This window comes from Saimiri boliviensis, chromosome 3 (assembly GCF_048565385.1).
Source record: "Saimiri boliviensis isolate mSaiBol1 chromosome 3, mSaiBol1.pri, whole genome shotgun sequence".
NCBI classification, from domain to species: Eukaryota; Metazoa; Chordata; class Mammalia; order Primates; family Cebidae; genus Saimiri; species Saimiri boliviensis.
The window spans coordinates 177341019-177367511 of NC_133451.1; the positions used below are offsets into that span (position 1 = coordinate 177341019).

The following is a 26493-nucleotide window of genomic DNA, read 5'->3' on the forward strand; positions in this document are numbered from 1 at the left end:
TTATCGCAGCTTTACATGCATTTTATGTCATATAATCCTCAAAACAATCCCAGCAGAACATTAGCTGTCATTTCCATTTTATATAGAGAAAATCAATTCAAGAAGGAACTTTCCCAAAGTCATCAAACTAAAAATGGCAAAGCTAGGATTGCCACGAATCTGACCAACTTCAAATATAAAATCATCCTTACATAAACCACGTTGTCTTCATAATCTGTTCCTTTTCACCAATCCAACTTCATTTTCCAAAGGTGCCGAAAATGTACTCTCTACTGAGTCAATTTCTTCAAAGCCTCATGAATACAAAATTTATTCCCATCCTAGTTCCTTTGCCTTCACATTATAATCTTCAGCAAAGTTACCTTTTCCTTAAATTCTGCTAATCTTTGAAAATAAAGCTCGTGTTCTACTCTTCCTGAAGTGCTTCAGCTCTTTCTCCCCCTACATTCCTACCATATTTAGACTCTTTGAACACTGTATATAATCATTCATATTCCTCACTATTGTATTCTCAGTGTTGATCTTGTTTCCTCAACTTGACTAAAGTGGAGATTGGGTCCAAGTTCTTTTTGTATTATTCACTGTATTCAATGCTAAAAAGAAAGTGGACATTTAATAAATACTTGCTACTTTGGTAAAAATGATTCTGTCCTTCCCTTTTAAATGACATTACATTTTTGAAGATTAGTAATCACATAACTTTTATTCACTACACAAAAATGGTCAAAATGGCAAGTATTATCAAATATTATAACCAAAGTTTAGCTGACATTTTAAATTAAAATAGAAAACTATTTTTTCCTGCCCCAACAGACATTAAATAGATTCAAGTACATAATGCAGGTATTTTGCTTTTCTTCTCATTAAAATGAATAGTTACCTTTTCTAATTTTATTAAGAAATTAAGAAATCAAAGATCTCTTTGGTCAGGATTCAAATTAAGCTTCTGTTGTACTTCGATGGCTTCTGCCATAAAGCATTAGGTTATATTACAATATGCTAATGCCATTAAATTTTTGTATTAAAAAATGTTGTAAGACAGAAAACCAGTGCTGCATAATACCTTAATGGTACTACCGTTTCTTTTCTGTTAAAACATTTCCTCCCTGAACTGTCCTTCACTCAACCAATCTGCTCACCAATTATGCAAGGATGTGTCCTACTTTCTCCTGGCTCTCTCAGACTCACAAACATCCACACACAAGCAGACATAGTCACATTACCTAAGCATGCGGCAGCACCAACCATGGCATACAGGCCCGGTGTGATGCAGTCGGCCCCGACCTCACACCATTCCTTGAAGATAAACCAGTCGTGGTGATAATAGGCAAGCTGCTCCACCGCAATGCCCACAATCCTGCCTGCGATTGCTCCGATGGCCATGCTGGGGATGAACAAGCCTGATGGAACCTGGAACAACAACAGAACTCCTAATGAGGCAGAGATCCTCTACTCACAGGCTGAAATTCACATTCTACACATGCTTTCTAATACTTGACTCTTTTCACACTGTATTCACACTGCAAAATCCTAGTACAAATAAAATGTAACAACAAAACTCTTAATGAGGCAGAGATCCTCTACTCACAGGCTGAAATTCACATTCTACACATTCTTTCTAATACTTGATTCTTTTCACACTGTATTCGCATTGCAAAATCGTAGTACAAATAAAATATAGCAACAACAGAACTCCTAATGAGGCAGAGATCCTCTACTCACAGGCTGAAAGTCACATTCTATGCACTGTTTCTAACACTCTTGATTCTTTTCACACTTTATTAATACAGCAAAATCCTAGTATAAATAACACTATAGCAAAATCTTGTACCTTAACAATCCCATGAATTCAGTTACAAAATAACAAACCACATTCTCTAGGCCAAAGGGAAAAAAATTCAAGGGTTATTTCCATTAGCTCAAGGCTGCCCTAACAAAATTTTCATTAGTCCATGGTTAAATGAAAAAAAAAAAAAAAAAAAAAAAAGACAATCTGCTGGATACAATATATACTATTTGGGTGACAGGTGCAACAAAATCTCAGAATATGCCATTATAGAATTCATCTGTGTAACCAAAAACCACTTGTAACACAAAAGTTATTAAAATAAGAAATATGTATTTTTTAAAAGGACAATATATTTTTCATAAAATCAAAATGATTCAGTTTGAAGCACTGTCTTTTACTTCAAGATTCTGTCCTCCTACAGATTTACAAATGATGGAAACGGAAGATGCTAGTCATCTGAAGTCGCACAATGTTAAGTGAACAGACTTATCAGAGTTGCCCAAAATTCTGAGAGATATACTCATAATAAATCTCGTTTTATTATGCTTTGTGTTACTGTGCTTCACACATGTTGCAGTTTTTACAAATTGGAGGATCAGGTCAGTCCATCATCACTACTATTCTAACAGCATGTGCTCACTTTGTGTCTCTGTATCACATTTTGCTAATTCTCTCAATACTTTGAAACTTTTCACTATTATTATATCTGTGACAGTGCTCTGTAATTAACAATCTTTGACGTTACTGTTACAATTGTTTTACCGCGCCATGAACCAAGCCCACAGAAGAAAGTGAACTTAATAAGCGCTGTATGTGATCTGACCGCTCCATCACTGGCTGGTCTCGTCTTTCTCCCTCTCCTTGCGGCTCCCTATCCCCTGAGACTCAACGATACTGAAATTAGTCCAACTAAGAAACATACAATGGCCTCTAAGTGTTCAACTGAAAGAAGTCATGTCTCTCAGTTGGGCATGGTGGCTCAAGCCTGTAATCCCCAGCACTTTGGCAGGCTGAGGTGGGCAGATCACTTGAGGCCAGGAGTTCGAGACCAGCCTGGCCAACATGTCAAAACCCCGTCTCTACTAAAAATACAAAAATTAGCCAGGCCTAGTGGTGCACGCCTATAGTCCCAGCTACTCAGGAGGCTGAGGCAGAAGAATTGCTTGAACTCAGGAGGCAGAGGTTGCAGTGAGCTGAGATGGCACCCCTGCACTCTAACCTGAGCAACAGAGTGAGGCTGTCTCAAAAAATGAGTCACATCTCTCACTTTATATCAACAGCTAAAAATGGCCAGGTATTATGACTCACACCTGTAATCTCCATGCTTTGGGAGGCTAAGGCAAGAGGATCACTTGAGATCAGGAGTTAGACTAGCCTGAGCAACATAATAAGATCCCATTTCTAAAATAAATAAATAAATAAATAATAGCCAGGTGTGGTGGTGCATGCCTGTAGTCCCAGCTACTTAAGATGCTGAGTCAGCAGGATCACCTGAGCCCAGGAGTTCAAGGCTACAGTAAGCAATGACTATGCCATTGCATTCCAACCTGGGTGACAGATCAAGATCTTGTCTCAGAGAAATAAAATAAGAAGGCTAAAAATGACTAAGCTTAGTGAAGAAGGCATGTTGAAAGCTGAGAGACACGAAAGTCTCAACTTCTAGCCGCAGTCGGCCAAGTCATGAATACAAAAGAAAATTTCTTAAATTACAAGAGCCACTTCAGTGAACACACAACAATAAAAAATGTAAAACAGCCTTATTATTGATATGAAGAAGGCTGAGTGGTCTGGAGAGAAAATCAAACCAGCCACAATATTCCCTTAAATCAAAGCCTAATCCAGAGCAAGGCCCTGACTTTCTTCAAGTTTATGAGGGCTTAAAGAGGTAAGGAAGCAACAGAAGAAAAACTGGGAGCTTACAGAGGTTGGTTCATGAAGTGTAAGAAAATAAGGTGTCTCGTAACACAAAAGTGTAACGTTAAGCAGCAGGTGTTGATGTAGAAGCTGCAGGGTGATACAGAAGATCTCACTGGGGTCGCTGATGAAGGTGGCCACACTGAACAACAGATTTTCCACACAGACGAAACAACAGCCTTCTATTGGAAGAAGGTGTCAGCTAGGACTGCCACAGCTAGAGAGAAACAGCCAATGCTTGGTTTCAAAGCCTCAATGGACAGCCTGACTCTCTTGGTAGGGGCTAATGCAGTTGACGACTTTATATTGAAGCCAGTGCTAGTTTACCATTCTGAAAATCCTAGTGCCTTTAAAACTTATGCTAAATCTACTCTGAGCTCTATACAAACAGCAAAGCCTGGATAACAGCCTATCTGTTTACAGCATGGTTTACTAAGTATTTTAAGCCCAGTTGAGACCTACTGCTCAGATGAAAAGATTCCTTTCAAAATATTACTCATCACTAATAATGCACCTGGTCTCCCGAGAGGTCTCATGGAGATGTGCAAGGAGATTCACGTTGTTTTCTTGCCTGCTAACACAATATCCTTTATGCAGTCCATGGATAAAGGACTAATTTTTAACTTTTAAGTTTTACTAAAGAAATACACTTCTTAAGGCTATAGCTGCCATATATAGTACTTTTGTTACAGTGGGTAGCTAGTCAGGAATGTGCAGGGCAGGCAAGGAATCCCCCCAAAGCCAACAGGAATGTCAGGCAACCATCAGGTGATGATAGTCAGGCAGCTCTAACATTGTCCCCCTAAAATAATAATTGGTCGCAGCCAGTGCCAGGGAAAGGCAGTCTTCCAAAAGATAGAAACACCTGAAACTAGTGATCAGCAGCTTTCCGGTAAGATCTCAGGAGTTGGGTGAGTGGGCTCGGGCATGCGCATTTAGAAGCAAATGGTTTAACTTGTATATGACCTCCTAAGGAGGTCGGTAAGCAATGAACACCTCAGGAAGCATGCATACAACTCCAGTAAATACCCTGCGCACATGCCCCTCCCAAGTGCTAACAGGCCACTGTGCATGTGGGCAGCTCACCCCAAAAGAATAGATGGAAAAAGGATGCCAGATGCCGGAAGTATGCCAACATATAAAACCCTAAGTCCAAGGTCAAATGGGCACTTGTCTTTCAAGATGCCTGCTTGACCCTCTTTCAAGTGTATTTTAATTTCTTTTCATTTCCGCTCTAAACCTTTGTAATAAACTTTCACTCTCGTTCTAAAACTTGCCTTGGTCTCTTTTTCTGCCTTACATCCCTCAGAATTCTTTCCTCTGAGGCTGCAAGGGTTGCGGTTGCCGAAGATCTGTATGGATTTGTCCCTGATAACTTGGATACCCACCACCGATAACAATTTCTCTGATGGATCTGGGCAAAGTAAATTGAAAATGTTCAAAAAAGTATTCAACATTCTAGATGCTATCCAGAACATTCATCTTTCATGGGAGAAGGTCAGAATATCAATATTAACGGGAGTTTGGAAGAAGTTAATTCCAGCTCTCATGGATGACTTTGAGGGGTTCAAGACCTCGGTTGAGGAAGTAACTACAGAGTGGTGGAAACAGCAAGAGAACTAGAATGATACGTGGATCCTAAAGATGTGACTCAACTGCTAAAATCTCATGAACAAACTTGAATGGATAAGCAGTTACTTCTTATGCATGAGCAAAGAAAGTGGTTTCTTGAGGTAGAATCCACTCCTGGTAAAGATGTTGTGAACATTTTTAAAAGGACAAAAGATTGAGTTTTCCATAAACTTAGTTGATAAAGCAGTAGCCGGGTTTGAGAGGATGATTCTAATTTTGAAAAGAAGTTCTACTGTAGGTAAAACGCTATCAAACACCATCACACGCTACAGAGAAATCTTTCATGAAAGGAAGCATTAATTAATGTGGCAAATTTCACTGTTATCTTATTTTAAGAACTGCTATAGCCAGTCCTACCTCCAGCAACCACCAATATCAAGGCAAGACTCTATACAAACAAAAAAGATTACAACTCACTGAAGACTCAGATTACTGTTAGCATTTTTTAGCAATCAAGTATTTTTAAATTAAGGTATTATTTTTTAAAAGACATAATGCTACTCTACATGTAACAGACTACAGCACGGTGTAAAAAGAAGTTTTATATGCATTAAGAAACCAAGACATTTATGTGACTCTCTTTATTATGATGTTCACCTTTATTGTGATGGTCTGAACCAAACCCGTATCTCTCAGGTAAGTCTATTTATATGAATCAAATAAAAAGCAAAAAATATTTATTGATTAAACTTAATGAGAATAATAGGGATAAGAAGCACCATACGCAAGATCATTCAAAGACTACTGAAAGAGGCCAAGCGCGGTGGCTCATGCCTGTAATCCCAGCCCTTTGGGAAGCAGAGGTGGGTGGATCACCACAGGTCAGGAGTTCAAGACCAACCTGGCCAACATGGCCAAATCCCGTTTCTACCACAAACACAAAAATTACCCAGGCGTGATGGTACACACCTGTACTATCACCTACTTGGGAGACTGAGGCAGGAGAATTGCTTGAACCTGGGAGGTGGAGGTTGCAGTGAGCTGAGATTGTGCCACTGCACTCCAATCTGAGTGACAAAGTAAGACTCTGTCTCAAAAAAAAAAAAAAAAAAGACTACTGAAAGAGTAATAGTTATGACCCTTCTGAATATGAAATGAGCCAAACACAAAATGATGGCATGTTTGAGTCTATTAGGATACTAAAAGGATATACAATAGAAAAAAATCAGTGTGTTTTACACTCTCTTGCCAGGTCTGATCCTTCAGCCAGAGCTGAGTTAACGGTGGGACTTGATAAAGGGCTGCCAATTGCCTTCAGTTTCTTGTAGCTCAACTGACTGTGAGAAAGTTGGGATTTACAGAACACTTACTTATTGTAGAAAAAAGAGCTTTAACAGCTTTTAACTTGATCCCCTAAGAAAAAATGTAAAACTTCAAGGCTTTTCTATTATTTAACTGTTGATAATCAGTGGACTATAGACTGAAGATAAAAGAAAAGAGACCTTATTTGAAAAACTAATACCACTCCAATTTTGTAGAAACAGAGCTGTTATTCCACATTAATTTACATCTGTAAAAGCACATTACCACCAGCAAATACTATTCCAAAAGTACAGGTGTAGTAATTTAAAGAACAAGAATAAGCTGATATGTACTTCCCCATATATATCAGCGATAGTCATATAAGAAATTATATTTACTGATAGATCATTAATCAACAAATGTTATTTTATAAATCCAAAAGAAGCCATGTCCCAGGGCATAAGGCCCAGCTGCCTTAATTCCTTGATAGAAAAAGGCATGTATTCATAGACCTAGTAATTTCACTGAGTCTGCAGTGTCTTTAAGCTAACACCCTATACTGGTATGAGGCAGAATAATGGCTCCTCAAGGATGTCCCTAACTTAATTCCCAGAACCTGTGATTCCATTCTGTTATAATGGCAAGGAGGAATTAAGGTTGCAGAAAGAACGTTGCAAAGCAGCTGACCTTAAAAAAGATTATTTTCTGATTTATCTGGGTGGGCCTAAAGTAATCACAAAGGTTTTTCAAAGGCAGAAGGGAGATTCAGCAGTGTTTGTGTCAGAGTGAGACAAGACAAAGACTTGACCAGGCATTGCTGGATTTGAAGACGCAAATAGAGGGCCAGGAGCCAAGGAACGCCGGCAGCTTCTAATAGCCAGAAAAGGCAAAAAACAGACTCTCTCCTACAGCCTCCGGAATGCCCTGTGAACACCTTAATTTTAGCACAGTGAGATCCATTTCAGATTTCTGATCTCTGGAACTGTAAGGTAATAAACCTGTGTGGCTTTTGAGCCAGTGAGTTGTGGTAATTTATTATAGCGGCAATAGGAAACTAATAAAACTGGTTTTCAAACGTGAACATGAATTCTCTGGCACTCATCCCACTAAGCATATGTCCCTGCTCTGAATAGTGGTGGGCCTCTGTGACTGCCTCAATGAGCAGAGTAAAACAAGTCATGCTGCAAGACTTCTTCAGCTACATTAAAAACAGTACTCTTGGCTGGGCGCGGTGGCTCAAGCCTGTAATCCCAGCACTTTGGGAGGCCGAGGTGAGTGGATCACGAGGTCAAGAGATTGAGACCAACCTGGTCAACATGGTGAAACCCTGTCTCTACTAAAAATACAAAAAATTAGCTGGGCATGGTGGCGTGTGCCTGTAATCTCAGCTACTCAGGAGGCTGAGGCAGGAGAATTGCCTGAACCCAGGGGGCGGAGGTTGCAGTGAGCCGAGATCGCGCCATTGCACTCCAGCCTGGGTAACAAGAGCGAAACTCCGTCTCAAAAAAACAAACAAACAAACAAACAAACAAAAAAAAAAACCCAGCGCTCTTGGGATGCTTACATTTAGAATCCTGAGCAATGATGTAAGAAATCCAACTACTCTGAGGCCACCACCCTAGAAAAACCACCGAGACAGAAGGAAATCGAGAGAAAGAGAGTGAGCATGAGTGTGCATGAGAGACAGAGTATGCGTGATTGATCCCAGGAGCCCAGGTGTCTGAATCTTTTCAGTCTAGATGCTAGTCATGAACGAGGAAGTCTTTGAACTACACTCAATAATAATTTAATTGTACACTTGAAAATTATTGAGAGTATAATTGGATTGTTTGTAACACAAGGGATAAATGGCTTGTGATGGATACTCCATCTACCCTGAGATTATTATGCACTGCATGCCTGTATCAAAATATTTCATGTACCCCCAAAACTACATATAGCTACTGTGTACCCATAAAAACATTTTTTTCAAAAGGAAATGAAAAAAAGCAGCTTTGAGATGATTAGCCTTCGCCATATCTAAGAACAACTATATGAAAGACCACAAACAAAAAATGGCCACTGAGCCCTTCCCAAATCGTTGACCCAATATCAAGAACAAAAGTAGTTACCTTAAGCTGTTAAGTTCTGGGGGTAATTTGTTAAATAGCAACAAATAACACCCTCAACAATCTATGCTAAGAAATTATCTTTTCTGTTACTTAAAATTAAACTCAAAAGATAAGTACTTTTATCAGTCACTTATGAAACAACAACCTCTCTCAGTCCATATATAAGTTTTGAACATAAGTTCTGAACCCAAATAGCACCTCACATTAGCACTTACCTTAATACCAAAAGTGAACACTGTCATTATGATTTTAAATATGAGTGCCAGGCATAACTGCCATATAGCTGAATATACTCCAATGCCTGCTGGACGATCAGGAATGTCATCGACAATTTTACTGGCATTCATGTCATTTCTGTAGTCACAGAGAGAAGAGGATTCCAGGGGACCACAGTCTGTAAAGAGCTCTTTGATCAGTTCACTGGTGTTTAGCCTAGTGTATGGATTAGGGAAGGCTATCACAGCAGTGATGGCTGCAACGATAATGACTTCCAGAACGGGGTACTTTCCAAACTTGGTGGACTTGCGTCGACGACACCAGGCAATATTTGCCCTAATGAAAAAGGCTCCCCAAAGCCCTCCAAATACCCCTAGGAGAATAAAAGGAAACAGTTCAAAAAGGTACCATGGTGTATGATACTCCACATAAAAAAGGACCAGACGGCTGTTACCAAATGGATTGATGGATCTCAAAACAAATGCAGCCACTAAAGCAGCAAAAAATGATCTCCATAACGTCTTCAGAGGAAAATAATAGCTAACCTTAAAAAAAAAAAAAAAAAAAAAAAAGGAAAAGACAAATTAATGCTATCATTTTATAAGATGTGTCTGATACATTATAACTTGAATGGTAAATATCTTAGCTCTAAATTTTGCTGTCATTAGAATTTACATATAATGGATTTTACTATAAGAAGAAAAATTGATGTTATTATTATTTTTGGAGATGGTGATCATCACTACAAAGTCACAATATCAACTGATCATAAATGTCTAATAAATATTTAGAATATCTAGCACTGTTTTATTTTCAAAACGAGTTTCGCATTCAATTCAATGATGGTAGTTAAAAAAGGTGTTCTATCACACAGTAAGGTGACTGCAGTTTATAATAATGTATTCATATTTCAAAATGGCTCAGAGAGGATTTTAAATGTTTTCACCACAAGGAAGTAATAAATATTTGAGGGTTTTGCTAATCACTCTTATTTGATTATTCCTAAATGTATACATGTATAAATGCATCACATTACATCCCCCAAACATAAACAATGATTATTTGTCAAAAAACCCGGATTTTAAAATAAAAATAAAAGGATAAAAACATTCCGGGTCACATTTCTATGTAAAAAGAAAAGTCTTAAACACCTATAAGAAAATAAAAAAACTAAATAATCCACTGAAGGGACTAAAATTATTTCCTTAAACATCAGTAACTGTATCAGAAATAATTGCATGCAAAAAACTTTAAAACACAATAAAGGAATTAATTAAAATGTTTTAAATAAAAACTACTTGGGAGGCTGAGGCAGGAGAATCGCATGAACCCAGGAGGTGGAGGTTGCAGTAAATCAAGATTGTGACTTTGCCTTCCAGTTTGGCTGACAAGAGCAAAACTGCCTCTCAAACAAACAAACAAACAACAACAAAAAACAAAAACAAAAAAAAACCCACTAGCCTGGCCAATATCAATATGGCAAAATCCCATCTCTACTAAAAATACAAAAATCAGCCAATGGGAATAGATCGTGAAACATGTTTCACATGTCCTCTATTAAGTCGAATTCACAACTTCTTACTTTTAAATATGTCAACAAAGTTAGATTTTAGATAATTACTAGTATTTATGCATTAAAAAAAATTTTTTTAAATAGTTTCCTCCAGGTATGGAACATGAGTAACATTTACTTTTTATGTAAGAATGAGTAGAAAACAACTTTAGAAAAATAAATTTGAAAACAAAGTCTGTACCTATTACATCAGCTATAAAACTGAGATGTGTGCTAAGGCAGACCCGCAATGATAATCACATGTGATTCTGATTGTTAGATCCCGTTCACCTACCTCCTCAAGGCTGAAAAGAACCCCTCCAATTGGTGCACCGAAAGCTACAGAAACCCCTGCAGCTGAGGCAGCCGACAGCACCTAGAAAGAAGATGTGGCTTATTTCTTAATTCCTTAGAAACTCACGCACACCGAATAAAAATTCTTCATGTCACTTGAATTTTCCAAGTGGCTTTTCTGAATTTAACTTGCATGTTTGTTTCCTTGCTCCCTAAGCAAAGGGCAGGTATTCATTTATTCTATTAAGATTTATCTTTTTCTCCTGTGCTTTAATTGAAAGGTCACACATTTACTATTCAGTGAAAAAAACCATTTTTGCCAGATATACTAATGTGAATGTGGTATAAAGAAGAGGAGGCAATGGATATAGACAATTTTCAAGATATGTGTTTGTGTAGTTAAGAGGGGAGGGCAGTAACTGGGATGGGGGGTATTTTTAAACAGGATATCCTTTCTTCAAGTTTTCGAGCCAACAGCTCCACCAGAAATAGTCTATTCCAAATCCTAGCAAGATATTCAGAGAAATGAAGACCTAGTAAGATTCTCCGTATTTTACTACCCTATGCCCTCTGAAATACTGCTAAAATACTGTTAATCTAGAGAGCCTCATTCTGAAAGCACACACAACAGCTTCTCAAATGACAATCTCACCAAGCAGCATCTCTACAATAAAATCAAAAGAAAAGAAAAATCCAAGAATACGTTTCTGTGTCCTCTCTCTAGTTCACCAGTCTATCAGCTGGTCAGGATCTACTTCCCACCAGTACTAAGCCAACTACACATATACACATATAATTTCACTAAGGCTTTATTTGTAATTATTTTTCTAAGAGTCTGTATTCCTTTTTTTTTTTTTTTTTTTTTTGAGACGAAGTTTCTCTCTTGTTGCCCAGGCTGGAGTCCAGTGGCATGATCTTGGCTCACTGAAACTTCCGCCTCCCAGGTTCAAGTGATTCTCCTGCCTCAGCCTCCCAAGTAGCTGGGATTACATGCGCCCGCCACCACGCCTGACTAATTTTTGTCTTTTTAGTAGAGACAGGGTTTCACTATATTGGCCAGGCTGGTCTCGAACTACTGACCTCAGGTGATCGGCGTGCCTCGGCCTTCCAAAGTGCTGGGATTACAGGCATGAGCCACTGCGCCCGGCTAAGAGTCTGTATTCCTTTTGCTACTTTAATCCAGCAAATATTCAAGGCTACCTAAAGTAGTTCTTCAAATGGTCAATTGTTACATTTCCAGAAAAGAAATTAAAAGAATCAAAATTAAGCTGTAAATGGTAAGAGCATGAACTCTGTAGCGAGGCTGCTGTGTTGGAATCATGGCTCTGCTACTTACTGGCTGTGTGACTATGGATATACAGCCTCTATGTGCCTCAGTTTTCTCTTCTCTAAACTGGGAATGTGATAGTATTACTTAGCTTTTAAGGAATTGAGTACATATACAGAGAGTGCTTAGAACAGTGCCTGGCACCCAGTAAATACGTCATACAAGTTTGGTGAATTAAAAATAAATAAATAAGTGTTTTAATTAAATTGTTGGCATTAGAATGCAGATTCTGCTTATCTGGGGAGGGAAGGGAGCAAATTTAACTTCCTCCCCCACCCCACTAAAAGGAACGCAAACGCATTGATTTACTTGAATGTCCTGATCCTGCATTTACAACCAAACTAACACCTGTGTATCTATAGCCCACACACGTTTTAATCTGTTTCGTAAGTATCTAAGAAGCATTTAATTTAACAACATCAGTACTCTCCCCTCTTATCTCCATAAAACTATGGGGTCTTAATGCTTTCAACTAACAGTGAAGTCTTGCCATTTATACATATACTAAGGTGACAGAATAACAACGTCTTAAACATTAATCACTAGAGTGTGAATATTAAAATTTAGGGAAACTTAATTTCTAAAACATCTAATAAATTTTATATATATATATACATTTTTTTTTTTCTTTTTTTCTCTTTTTTTCTTTTTTGATGAAACGGGGTTTCTCCATGTTGGTCAGGCTGGTCTCTAACTCCCAGGTGATCCGCCTGCCTCAGCCTCCCAAAGTGCTGGGATTACAGGCATGAGCCACCGTGCCTGGTAATTATATTTTTTTGAACTCAGAATGAGTAAGTAAAAGTCTTACAAAAAAATGTCAAGGTACAACAGGAAGTAAAGGAATTGAACTGAGGAGGCAGCTCTTCTAGCTCCATCTTAGCCACTGACTACACAAACATATACCTACACAGTCGTTGGAGCAGTAATGTAGTGATAAGACCATAGACTTCAGGGTCAAAGAAAAATGAATTTTGATCCACATTCCACCACTCACTAGGTATGTGGTCCTGGGCAAGTTAGTCAGGTCTAGTTTCCTATTCTATAAATGAGGGTAACAGGCCCATATTACTAAATTACTGGGAAACTAAGTTTTAAAATCCAAGTAAAGTATTTGCCACAGTAGCAGATACACATAAAGTAATCAATAATGCTAGCTATTTTGTTGTATAGTGAAGTACTAGAATCACAATTATTCAGAGACGAAACTATGATGATCTGAAGTATTCCACTTTCGGGATAGCTACAGCCAATTCAAGGACTATATTTTAAGGTGAACATTAAAATGTACTAGAATTATTTCAATTGAAGATTAAACCATTTGTTAAGTAGTCTACCTTTTTGGTTATAGGACATAAAAAATCCAAAAAGAAGAAAAGTTTCTGCCAGTATTTAATGAGATTTTTTAAAAAAATCGTATCTTAAAACCCAAAGACCTCTGTATTATCTAGTGCTGCAGATTTAGATTTGCAAACTAGGAAGGGACTGGGCTCCCAAAGTCTAGAGCAATATAAAGGACTCAGGAAAATACCCAGAGCAATCCAGAAACATCAGAGGAAATTCATAATACATATAAGGTTTAAAGGTCTTGTAGAAGATCCAGGCTGGCCTAAAGAAACAGTAAAGGAAATTGCCTTAAACAATGAAATGAAAGGGATTTCCTACAGGAAAATCTCTTTCTCATATTACAATCTCTTTTAATGTGAATTTCTGATTTAAACTTCAGGAGGTTCTAAAGGCCCCCAGAATTTCCCCATGGTGCTGGATAGCTTTTTTCATATCACATGCCACTTACACTGGCACCAGACACTGCCTCCAGGAGGAAAACAAAACTATTAGGATTTCCCAACCTCTTAATGTTGGAAGTTAAGAGTAAAAATCAAAGCTAAGCTTAGAAAACACATCAGAAGAAGAAAGATGTCAGGTGAAGTGAAAACAGAAAGATCTTTGTGAAATGCAACTGAAACCCAATGGACACCAGCTGTCTGTCTAAACCTTCTCTAAAATAAAAGACTGAGCAACATTGGGAACAGATCCTAGAAAAACATTACAGATTATTCAGGAAAAGAAGCACAAATTAATCTCAAATAAAATAGATTATCTGAATACAGAATTTATTATTTTTATACTAAGAAATTCTTTATTTACATAAACTCTATATATAAACAAGTATTTTTCAGTCAAATTAACTTACAAAAGACACTTACCTCCCTTTTTTTAGCTTCATTTGTGCTATACTTTGGAAAGAGGTAGGAAAAGATATTTCCGCAGCAACAGGCAACATGTACCAGGGGCCCTTCTTTTCCTAAACTCAAACCTGATGCCACAGCCAGGACTAATGTGATGGTTTTAATCATTAAAGTCCATTTTCCCAAGTAACCTCTGATGATGAATCCACTCAAAATAGTTTTAATCTACAAGGCAAAGATTAAGGCAGCTTAGTTTCCTTTAGGAAACATAAACCTAAGTTATTTTCTTGTTTTATGCACAAAAACGACCTTGCAAATTTTAGCAACCTATAGAAAAATTTAGTTAATTTTTCAGAAACTTTACCTATTATGCTACATATAATAAATTGGTATCACAATCTAATTCTCTACCCAAAAAAGGAGAGAAGGCAACTCTATCTTAGGAACAAAATCAAAATATCAGGCCATGTTAAAATGAATACAGACCTTAATTATAAGGATTATAATTACATAACCAAGAAAATGGCAAATTGAAATATTTCTGTTGTAAAAGTAAGCATATTTTAAATATATTTTGGACATTGCATCACAAATAAGAATATTACATTTTCACTGAGCACTGTAATTATGTGGCATAGTTTTTTATATATCATGAAAGATGAATTACAACTGTTATATACCGCATGACATTGCTTTTTATGAAAGATATTTTGAACACAACTTTAAAGATCACTACAATTCCATTTTAAAAAGAAATACATTAGGAAAAAGTTGGTGACTTATTTAAATACAGAAAAATAAAAGAGAGAAAATAAATAAATTCAAATCAAATTCAAACAATCCTATGTAAAACTCTATTATGATGAAAAATAAAATTCAAGTTTGTACTATTCACCCACAATGATCAACTACTTTCTCCAAGCATAAAATGGCCAAATTCAAGAATAATTAACCTAACTAATCAAAAGGTGATTATAAACAGAGCATGAATGTATTGAAATCAGGGTCGTAACAGCAAAATATCAACTAATCCATCAAAGAACGTTAGGTCACAAGATACTTTTTCCGAATCTTGATGATCAACTAAATCTTCCGAAAGTTTGCCTAGTCGTCTGTTAAATTAGAGAGATTAAAAAAAAAAAAAATCAACCTCTGGCTGAGTGTGGTAGCTCATGTCTGTAATCCTAGCACACTGGAAGGACGAGGTGGGCAGATCACCTGAGGTCAGGAGTTCGAGACCAGCCTGATCAACAGAAGAAACACTGTCTCTACCAAAAATACAAAAAAATTATCCAGGCATGGTAACGCATGCCTATAACCCCAGCTATTCAGGAGGCTGAGGCAGGAGAATTGCTTAAACCCAGGAGGCAGAGGCTGAGGTGAGTTGAGATCTAGCCATTGTACTCCAGCCTGGGCAACAAGAGTGAAACTTCATCTCAAAAAATAAATAAATAAATAACCTCCATAGTAAATGATCAAATGACTATGGAGAACAGTATTTTTCAATGATGTTTACAGCTTGTACTTAAAAATTTTGTTTTCATATTATGAACAAACCATCCCCTCCCTCCCTTAAAAAAAAAAGTTTACTTTTTTTTTAAAATCACTAAGGGCAAAAAGATAAGCATCAAAATAATGTTTAATGACACTAAATATTACTTGGCTTACCTCTGGAATTCCAGAGCCACAAGCATATGGAGCAAATACCTTTACCAGGGAAACTGCAAGAAAGGCAAAACTCAAGGCCCAGAAGATGTACATTATGTAGTTCATGATGTAAGAACCAGGACCCTAAAAAGAAAATAGTTCAAGAGTATGAATTTAATTTACACTGAACCTCTAATGCAAATGCTTGCCATAAGAAACTTAAGTAAATGGCCAGGCATGGTGGCTCATGCCTATAATCCTAGCACTTTGAGAGGTTGAAGCAGGTGGATCAGCTGAGGTGAGGAGTCCAAGACCAGCCTGGCCAACATGGAGAAACCTGTCGCTTTTAAAAACACAAAAATTAGGCAGGCATGGTGGTGCATGCCTGTAATACCAGCTACTCGGGAGGCTGAGGCAGGAGAATTGAACCTGGGAGGTGGAGGTTGCAGTGAGCCGAGATCATGCCGCTGCACTCTAGCCTGGGCAACAGAGTGGGACTCAATCTCAGAAAAAAAAAAAAAAAAAAAGAAAGAAAGAAAGAAAAAGAAAAGAAACTTCAGTAAAATGTGTAAAAGTTTCCTGGTTTATTTCCACAATAATAAAAGCTTCATGTAAACAAAGCATTTAAGCAGAATCCAAAAATTTATGTCTATATATACCAAGGAGCCTTGAGCCCATTTAATCCTTTTCCTAATCCCTAAAGCAGGTGTCCCCAAACTTTTTACACAGGGGGCCAGTTCACTGTCCCTCAGACCGTTGGAGGGCCGCCACATACTGTGCTCCCTCTCACTGACCACCAATGAAAGAGGTGCCCCTTCCTGAAGTGCGGGGGTGGGGGGGTGCGGATAAATGGCCTCAGGGGGCTGAATTCGGCCCGCGGGCCATAGTTTGGGGATGCCTGCCCTAAAGTCTTGTTACCAAGACATCTCAGCTACATTTCACCTCTGCCTACAAACCACTTTTTGGAACCAGTGGTGGAAACAAATTACATGAGCATTCAGATTTCATTCTGCTGCAACTTTCCAGATCATTAAATAAAACTCAATTAAGCCAAGTGAGAAACAGCATACTACTCATCTTACCGGAAATACATAGTTTTCTTTTTTTTGAGACGGAGTTTCACTCTTGTTACCGAGGCTGGAGAGCAATGGCGCAATCTCGGCTCACTGCAACCTCCGCCTCCTGGGTTCAGGCAATTCTCCTGCCTCAGCGTCCTGAGTAGCTGGGATCACAGGCACTAATGTTTTATATTTTTAGTAGAGACGCGGTTTCACCATGTTTACCAGGATGGTCTCGATCTCTTGACCTCGTGATCCACCCGCCTCCGCCTCCCAAAGTGCTAGGATTACAGGCTTGAGCCACCGCACCCAGCCGCAAATATATAGTTTTTAGCTCTAAAGTTCAGCTAAAACAAAATTTAAAAAACATATCCATATGTCATCTTGTAAAAAATATACCTATGACATCCTAAGTTCTAAAAGGTTCTTTGTAGATCATGGTAAATTAGTCATTTAAATGCTGTAATGCCACAAATAAAAATCTCTGATTTTCTTTAATGTATCTCTACTTAGAAGGTTGATTTTACTAAATTATTTGATCATCATACTTTCATAATTCAACTTCCCAAATTTAGTAATATATTAGTTTTAGTAACTTGACTTTTTAGTAACTTTACACAGATCCTACTGCAATAACTATCACTTCTTTTCTACTACAGCTCAAATAAATTTGCATCACAATCCAGTGGATTTGTTACATGACTACGTAGTTAAGTAATACAAAAGCTTCTTGAAACAATACTGCACTTAATTCTTTCTTGCTGCAGTGTGTTCGAGGTGGATCCATTTAATGTGGATGCAATCATCTAATACGTGATTAATCCTGTAGTTAAATGAATTCAAAACATTTTGCTATATCAATCATTAATTCATCTTGAGACAAAGTGAGAGACTGACCTCCGCTTGACCGATGATTAATTCTGCCCACGTTTTCCACTGCGGACATTTATCCCTCTCTTCAAATGTTGTTTCATTAGATCCCCAGCAGCACTGCTCATGGTTGTACCACAACGCACTAAGGCAAATGCCCTCCTTTAGGTCAGTCATCCAATCGGCAGCAATGTCTATTAATCCGGCCAACGCCCCTGAAAAATAGGTTGTTGATGACCAAAAAAGAAGTCAAATTTTTGGGAGTTGAGAACAATCTAGTTAAAAGGCAAGTGGAAAGCAGGAGACTCCTAAATAAAGGGTCATTTAAGAACCACATGGCCAGGAGTGGAGGCTCACACCTGTAATCCCAGCACTTTGGGAGGCGGAGGCGGGCAGATCATGAAGTCAGGAGTTCGAGACCAGACTGGCCAATATGGTGAAACCCCTGTCTCTAATAAAAATACAAAAATTAGCCATGCATGGTGGAGTTCAACTGTAGTCCCAGCTACTCAGGAGGGACTGGGACTTTAAAATATAAACATATATTTTAAAACTGTAAAGAGCTTTTTACAATAAAATTGCCATTTTTGTTTGGAATTTTTAAAAGTTACATCATTCGAATTAATTGTGATCCAAAAAACAGTGTTTGAAAGATACTGAAATATCTTCAAAAACAACTACTTGGCAGGAGGTTCCCAAATCTAATTTTCAACCCATAACTTAATTAACAGACTTATAAATGATGTCAATGTCATGAAAATTTAAAGTCCATTAGAAATAATTATTGAAACTCATAGGATTCATATTTACAGTTTTTTCTTAAATTGCAGAAAACCATATATCAAGATTATTTTACTGTGAGAATATAAAAAATACACAAATTTATGGTCAAATCTGGGTCCTTCTTCTCACATAAAAAAATCAGTGCATTACATACACAGAGGCCATACAATTATTATGCACACCAATTAGAATTATCAGTACTTCCCTCTATTCTCTATACAACTTTTAATTTTTTTGTGGTCTTCTGAACATAATCTTCCATCATGGAAGCTGAAAGTGATTATAACAATGCTTAACATTTGTTTTCAGGTCCTCGGCAGCGATTTCTTACAATATCACACATTGGGACTTCGTGGTCATGCTGTATAACAGGGTGACGGAGGGAATAGACTCTTGAGCAAAACGGCTTTACTTCAAATCCTGGCTTAGCCACTTACTAAGCTGTAACACATCAGTCAGACTAAGCCACTTTTCTTCTGCTTCAGTCCCCTCATCTGTAAAGCAGCGATAATGACAGCACTGGTACCACAGGATTGCCGTGAGGTCGAAACACATGCACAGTTTTTAGAACAGTGCACAACACATAGGAAGCACTCAATAAATATTGGCTATTTATGATGATCTTAACCTCAAAAGATACTTCACTGATCATCTGATCCAAACTACTTATTTTACAGATGTGGAAACTGAGCCCAGAAACATCAACCAAGCTGGATAAACACTTAAAGTGACAGAGCCAAGACTAGACTTGGAAGCCTCCTGCCTCCTAGTCTTATATTTAAGAAGATTTTTTGAAGAAGAGAAACAAATGCTTTATAAAATCCAATGGGAGCTGAAAAAGAAACTGAGGGAAGGAGGAAAGAACGATTTATACTTCTGTTAACTAAAAAAGGATTGCTGGAAAAATGTTCTTTACCTGATGCCAATCCTGTTAGTGTTACTACTAGCCATCCTGACCACGCATCATACAAACTTTTTGTCATTTCCCATGCTGATTCTTTCTTTTTGCTGTTGATCTGAAATTAGAAACATTTATGCTTCATTTTTCAAACTATGAATAGAAGCCACAATTCTAGAATCTAGCAATTTTTCTCATTTACCATACATAGAACAGTAATTTCTGAACTAAATAATGGAAAAGGTAAGTTTGGGGCAAAATTGCATTATAGACAGCTGTTATACCTGTAAACCAGATGACAACTCTTTACCAACGATTTGCATTTATTTTTTATTAAAAAATTTTTTTTTCTTTTAATAAATAAGATACAGCCTCGCTATGTTGGCCAGGCTGGTCTTGAACTTCTGAGCTCAAGTGATCCACCGACCTTGGCCTCACAAAGTGCTGGGATTACAGGTGTGAGCCTGAGCCACTGTGTCCAGCCAAGATCTGCATTTTAATAAGAACCTTGAGATTTGAGTGCAAAGGGTGCACAAACTACATAAAATCTGACCTAGACTGTTTCAAATATTATCAAATTTGAACTTCAATTGGTACACACAACTATCTTTTATATATGTCTTCTGTAAGACAACATGGTTTGAATTGTCTGTCATTCTCTGGTCCTAGCAGGTAAGTAGATTATAATGTTCTTTAAAAGATAGGATCTGTGTATAATACCATGCCCATAGATACAATGTATTACTGAATACTCATGTGGACAAAGGGACCCTCTAAAACTTATAGGCCTTTTAATATGCAGGTTTGGAGAGCTCCGATCCCACTGGTAGAGTCCAGAGGCTCTTTCTTCACAATGTAAAGCAAAAGTGTCCTCTACTGAATATATTGTAGGAAGTTAGGAGATTAACAAGACAGTAGTAGATTTGATCCAGATCTCACTATACTAAAACACAAGAAGGTAAGTCTCATCTCTGTTACTAAGAATATACTTCTAAACCTAGGCCTAACTAGTCCACACCTCGTCTGTTCTACTAGGATTGTTGCTTTTAAAAGCCGTTTTCTCAGCCCAGGACTTCAGTGCTCAACTGTTCTGAAGGAGGGCTACAGCTGGAATTCAATGACCCAGTCTATTTCAAGCATCAGGTCTATTTAAAGTCACAATTCCCCACTAAAATGATATAGTAAGTTCTAAGTTGAATGGTGATTTTAATTCTTCTATCCTTTAAGCAACCAAACACAGATATTAACCATTCTTTAGAATTAGAAATAGATTACTTCTTTCAAAAATAATCACTAAACCCCATGCTGCTTTTCCTCAATAAAAATAAATGTAATGTGTAAGAAAACATGATGATATTAAGTTGTTTTCAGACTGAGTCACCGATGTTTTCTTTATATAATTAATTAGCACAGCACCAGAGTGAGGCACTGAAGCAGCTGCTTGATAGAGTATACCAAGTAAAAAAGATACATGTACAGAGAGGTTAATCACCACTGCTCCTAACAAAAATTTGGAAATCAGTGTTCATCAATATAGCATCGGATAAATAAACTGCAGTATACCTATGTAATGAAAAATTCTGCAGCAATTAAAAAAGAATGAGACAGATGTAGTGTTATGCAGAAAAAAAAGCAAGATGGCTAAAAGTATGCTAAAAGACAGGAATATAAATATATATGCTTATATTTTTAAAAATCAGAAGGTAAACCATGAAGTTAAAAATGTAAATTATTACTTATAAGGTGAAGAAGAAAATAGGCTGGATGGGACAGAGACAGAAACTACACTTCTCTGAACATACCTGTTTTGTACATTTAACTTTGGAACCATGGAAATACTTCATATATTTATATAAAAAAAACTAAATCTAAAAAGTAAACCTTAAAAATTGAAGTAAAATTAAATGTGTCTAAGGTGCATCTAATTGGTAACATAATGACACAGAAGAAACTATTCCAAGGGACTTTACAACAACGTAATTTGTATGAACAACTGTGGTGGATTAAATAAAGAATAGGCCAGACACAGTGGCTCACACTTATAAATCTCTGCACTTTGGAAGGCAAAGGCAGGAGGACTGTTTGAGGCTAGGAGTTTCAGAATAGCCTGAGTAACATAGCAAGAGCCAGTCTCTTTTAAAAAAAAAAATTAGCCAGGAATGGTGGTGCGTACCTGAAGTCCCAGCTACCCAGTAAGCTGGAGGCAGATTACCTAAAATTTTTCAGTAGGCATATTGTTGGTGATGATGTTGGTACTATTATTCTGACAATGTTGTATGTGTGTATTGTAGGGTAAATGAAATGACTATGTTTGCAATGGTCAAATTTTGTCATGACTTAAAGGAAACGCAGATTTAAGAACTAGAGGTTTAGCCCTACAGTTATGAATTTAAATTAGAAGAGTCATGTACACTTAGGAGGCTAGAAACAACAGGCAACCCAGAAGTAACAGGTACCACTTAGTGCCCAGATTGTATCTGTATTGTATTTTCCTTCAGTGGAATCAGAGCTCCTTGGAGAAATGACTGATTCCAGGTTTGCTGCAGGAAATGTCTATGATGAAGTAGGAGTAAGATTATCTAAGGACATGACAAAGGACACAGATTGTGAACGAAATAAGCGCCCACTAATCTAAAATGAATATGAACATAAATAAGGATAAGAACTGTGATGATTAAAACACAAACATACTTAAATCCATGAGTCCATGGAGACACAGAAACAAACAACAGGCAAGCAGGCAAAACATCTCACTGGTCACCTTTGAGGATGCTAAGGAACCTAGGATTTCAAGATTACTCCCTTCCCTGTACCATCTGTACTTCAGGGAATCCAAATGGTTGAGGGGGGGTAAACTCTCCATAAAATATATAAGCTAATAAATAAAAATGGAACAACAATTAAACTGCAACCATTTTGTAAAATACTGAAATAGCAGTATTTGAAATTACAGAATGTCAATTTGCTTCAAAATAATCTGGGATAGGAAGGCTACAAGTATAACCAAAAAGTTCACTGAAAAAAGAATTAGGTTGGGTATAAGCATTGACATAGAAAGACTTTAAAATTTAACGAAGGCCCAGTGCAGTGGCTCCCACCTGTGATCTCAGCACCCTGGGAGGCTGAGACACGTGGATTACTTGAGGCCAGGAGTTTGAGACCAGCCTGGCCAACATGGCGAAACTCCCTCTCTACTAAAACTACAAAATTAGCCAGGCGTGGTGGTGCACACCTGTAACCCCAGCTACTTGGGAGGCTGAAGCACAAGAACTGCTTGAGTCTGAAGACAGAGGTTGCAGTGAGTTGAGATCACACCACTGCACTTCAGCCTGGGCAACAGACACCTTGAAGGATCCCTGAGACTCTTTTCAAGGGATCTGAAAGAGAAAATTGTTTACAAAATACACAAGACATTATGTATTTTTTTCACTGTGTTGACATTTTTACTGAAAATGTGAAACCAATGGCAAAACTGCTGGCTCCTTAGCAGAAATCAGGCAGTGTCATATTCAAATGTAGTGACAGTCATTACATTCGTGACTGCCCTGCTTCCCAGTAAAATCAAATACATAAATAAATAAAATGCCAGTTTCAAATAAGAGCATCTTTGATGAAACAGCAAAAACTGCAATGCCTCAACCACTCAGTGTTTTTAATATTTTGTGTGATGAAATAAGAACTATGCATAAGGAACCAGGCATAACTATACATATCTGCTGCATGTGGAAGTGTGAGGTCATGTCCTAAAGAAAAGCACTTGCATAATTTATTTGAGTCGCAAAGTAAACTAGACCCTTACATGGAATATCATTTTTACTTTAAAGAGTGACACCAAACTATGGTTTTTCAGACTTGGGAATGTGACAGATATTTTCTCAATAATGAAACCAAGTAATCCTGTCATTTTTAAGTAAAATAAATGTGTATTTGTTTCTAATGATAGAATTTGAGCTATTTGGTAAAAATCAGAATTTTAGAAAACGAGTATCCATCACTGTGAGGATGAAAGGTTCCCAATATTTAGAGACTTTTCTGAAGAGACTGAAGGTAAAATTAACAAATGCAATTTTTAAAATATTATATCCTAAAAGTGTCAACATTTAAAAGATCCACATAGATCAGTGAATCAGTATTTTCCAAATGATCATTGCATGTTATAAAATCACATACTAAAAGTTCAAGGTTCAAAATCAATGAATTTTAATGTAACAGAAGACAAGGTTCATTGTTGCAGTTTCAAAGTACACATTACAACTAATCTTTAAGAAACTAACAATTGTCCTTTTAGTGTAGTATCAAAAAACAATATTTGCAATAATTTTAAGACTATGAAAATACACATTGCTTTTCCAACTATATTATCTGTGTATGAGGGGTCTAATATGGTAAATATCTGTTGACAAAAACCACATAAACAAAGGCTCCTTGGGGTTCTTCAATATTTTTTTAAGAATTTAAAGGGACTGTGAGACCAAAAAGTTTAAGAATCACTGGATAAAAGCACCGATTTTAAGTACTTATTTTTAGATATGCACTGAACATAATTATCATCTGATGAATCTCAGAAGCTGTACCTTTCATAAACAATATAATGTAATTTCAATTTCGGGTTTCACACCCATGTGTACATTAATACAGAAGCTTATAATTAATCTGTGTAAACAGTCATTTTCATTAACAAGTAGATTTCCAACACCAAAATTATACAGGGCCTTCTGAGATTTGGAATTTTATTTTTCAGAAAGATTTTCTACTTTTTGAGGCTAGGAGTTCAACTAGCCTGGCCAAAATGGTGAAACCCCATCTCTACTAAAAATACAAAAATTAGCTTGGCGTGATGGCACAGAATTGTAATTCCAGCTCATCAGGAGGCTGAGTATAAGAATCGCTTGAACCTGGGAGGCAGAGATTGCAGTGAACCAAGTACTGCACCACTGCACTCCAGCCTGGGCGACAGAATGAGACTTTGTCTCAAAATATATATATATTTTTTGGGTCTTAAATAACATATTTTGTATAAAAACTAGCCATGAGGCATGGTGGTACACATGTTTGTAGTCCTAGCTACTCAGGAGGCTGCGGCAGGAGAACCACTTGAACCCAGGAGGTGGAGGTTGCAGTAAGCCAAGATCACACTACAGCACCCCAGTCTGGGCAAAAGAGTGAGACACTGCCTAAATAAATAAATTAATTAATTTTTTAAAAGGTACTTTGGATTACATTTTCAGTAAGTCACGACCACAAACAAAAAGAATCCATAAATTGTACTTTTATATGTTAAACCCATTTAAAAAAAAAAAAAAAACAGTTAGCAAATCATAAAACTCAATAAGCTTTATTTGGGATCCAAGGTGAGAAATATCTCAGAATCAAGCACTGGGAAAGCGGATGAAAGAAAACAGCAAAATCCCAGAAAACTATCTGTCCCCAGTAGATTTCTTCTATTTCAACAGGTAAGAGTTATGCAATGAGTTTCCTTTTTTGCCTTAGCTGCTGGGCTGCTCAAAGCCAAAAATCATGCTGACCTCCATAGCTTGAACTTGCCCTGTTCTTCCCTCAACTCCTGTACTGTATTTTCCCCTTTCCTTCTGATTGTATTTCCTGGTTTTTTAGCTACCTAAATCCTTTCTGGAAAGATACGGGGTATAAGTAACCTAAAAAAATTAAAACACAGAAAAAAGAAAAAAAAATGTACTACATATGAAATGTAGACATTTACTTATATTAAATGTAAACATATTTTGGCAGCCTGAGATCACTGGCAGAAATACATTATTAAATGATCTAATTATATACTATATTTTTTTAAATTACTAAAAGCACTTACCCGTCTGTGCCTTTCCCTGTCTTTACATTTTTCTCGCACCCAATCAATAGTATGGAAATCATCATATGTACCAACACCTGGAATTGGTTCATCCAAAAGATCCAGTAAATGTGTAGAACTGTTAATGCTGCCTCCATTTGTCATTGTATAATGAGTTCCTACAGAGGGAAAAAGGAAAGTATGTTTTAGAAGAGACAATAGTGAGCTATGTGACCTTCTTAGAAGTTCATTATTAAGTCATACAGAAATAATATCACTTGAAATCATTTCAATTAGAGAAAAATGTTAAGAAAAATTATCCAAAACTTGGAAATAAAGGCAAAAGATTGTGGCATGGCCTTTTAGAATCAAACCCAAGTATCAACAATTTGCTTGACAGTCACCTGATGCTTTGGAGAATTCTGAATGACTAATTACTACTGATTAGGGAAAACACTGTAAAATTAGGAAATGTCCTGTAAAAGATAAATTGAAAATCTTGGCCGGGCGCGGTGACTCAAGCCTGTAATCCCAGCACTTTGGGAGGCCAAGGCGGGTGGATCACGAGGTCAAGAGATCGAGACCATCCTGGTCAACATGGTGAAACCCCGTCTCTACTAAAAATACAAAAAAAATTAGCTGGGCATGGTGGCGTGTGCCTGTAATCCCAGCTACTCAGGAAGCTGAGGCAGGAGAAGCTGAACCCAGGAGGCAGAGGTCGCGGTGAGCCGAGATCGCGCCATTGCACTCCAGCCTGGGTAACAAGAGTGAAACTCCGTCTCAAAAAAAAAAAAAATTTTAAATCTTATTTTTTACCTGGTAAAATGTAAATGAATTCTGTCCCATAGGAAAAATAACCCTTACGAGTTGTGGTGATGTTTTCGCCCTGTAAGAATTTGCTTTCTTTCACTGAGGCCACACGTCAGGCTCATATACCCTCCTCTGAATCAGCCTTGTCATCGGGCTGGTTCCCGCATTAGAGTCACATAAATCTTTGACACATGTTCACTACATATCTTATATGAGTAACAAAGACTGGAGAAATGTATCAGGAAGGGCATTTAAAGACAGCTCAAGAAAAAGAAAGACAAGTGGCTTTTACATATGAAAATAAGCTCAATCTAACACATAAAAACAAATGCAAATGAAATCCACAGTATCATTTTTC

The 26493-nt window shown here is 37.3% G+C and overlaps 1 protein-coding gene across 5 annotated transcripts in view; it reads right to left on the bottom strand.

The window, feature by feature from the left end:
* CLCN3 (chloride voltage-gated channel 3) overlaps positions 1 to 26493 on the bottom strand; it is a 105558-nt gene that overhangs the window by 19369 nt on the left and 59696 nt on the right. For all 5 annotated transcript variants that reach the window (XM_039479095.2, XM_039479097.2, XM_074396984.1 and 2 more), the window contains 8 exons: positions 25347 to 25504; positions 19538 to 19637; positions 17866 to 18053; positions 15932 to 16054; positions 14282 to 14488; positions 10752 to 10832; positions 8904 to 9449; positions 1224 to 1410 (listed from right to left, as the gene is read on the bottom strand). In XM_039479095.2, the coding sequence (XP_039335029.1) occupies positions 1224 to 1410; positions 8904 to 9449; positions 10752 to 10832; positions 14282 to 14488; positions 15932 to 16054; positions 17866 to 18053; positions 19538 to 19637; positions 25347 to 25504 (1590 nt within the window). The remainder of the gene's footprint in view (positions 1 to 1223; positions 1411 to 8903; positions 9450 to 10751; positions 10833 to 14281; positions 14489 to 15931; positions 16055 to 17865; positions 18054 to 19537; positions 19638 to 25346; positions 25505 to 26493) is intronic.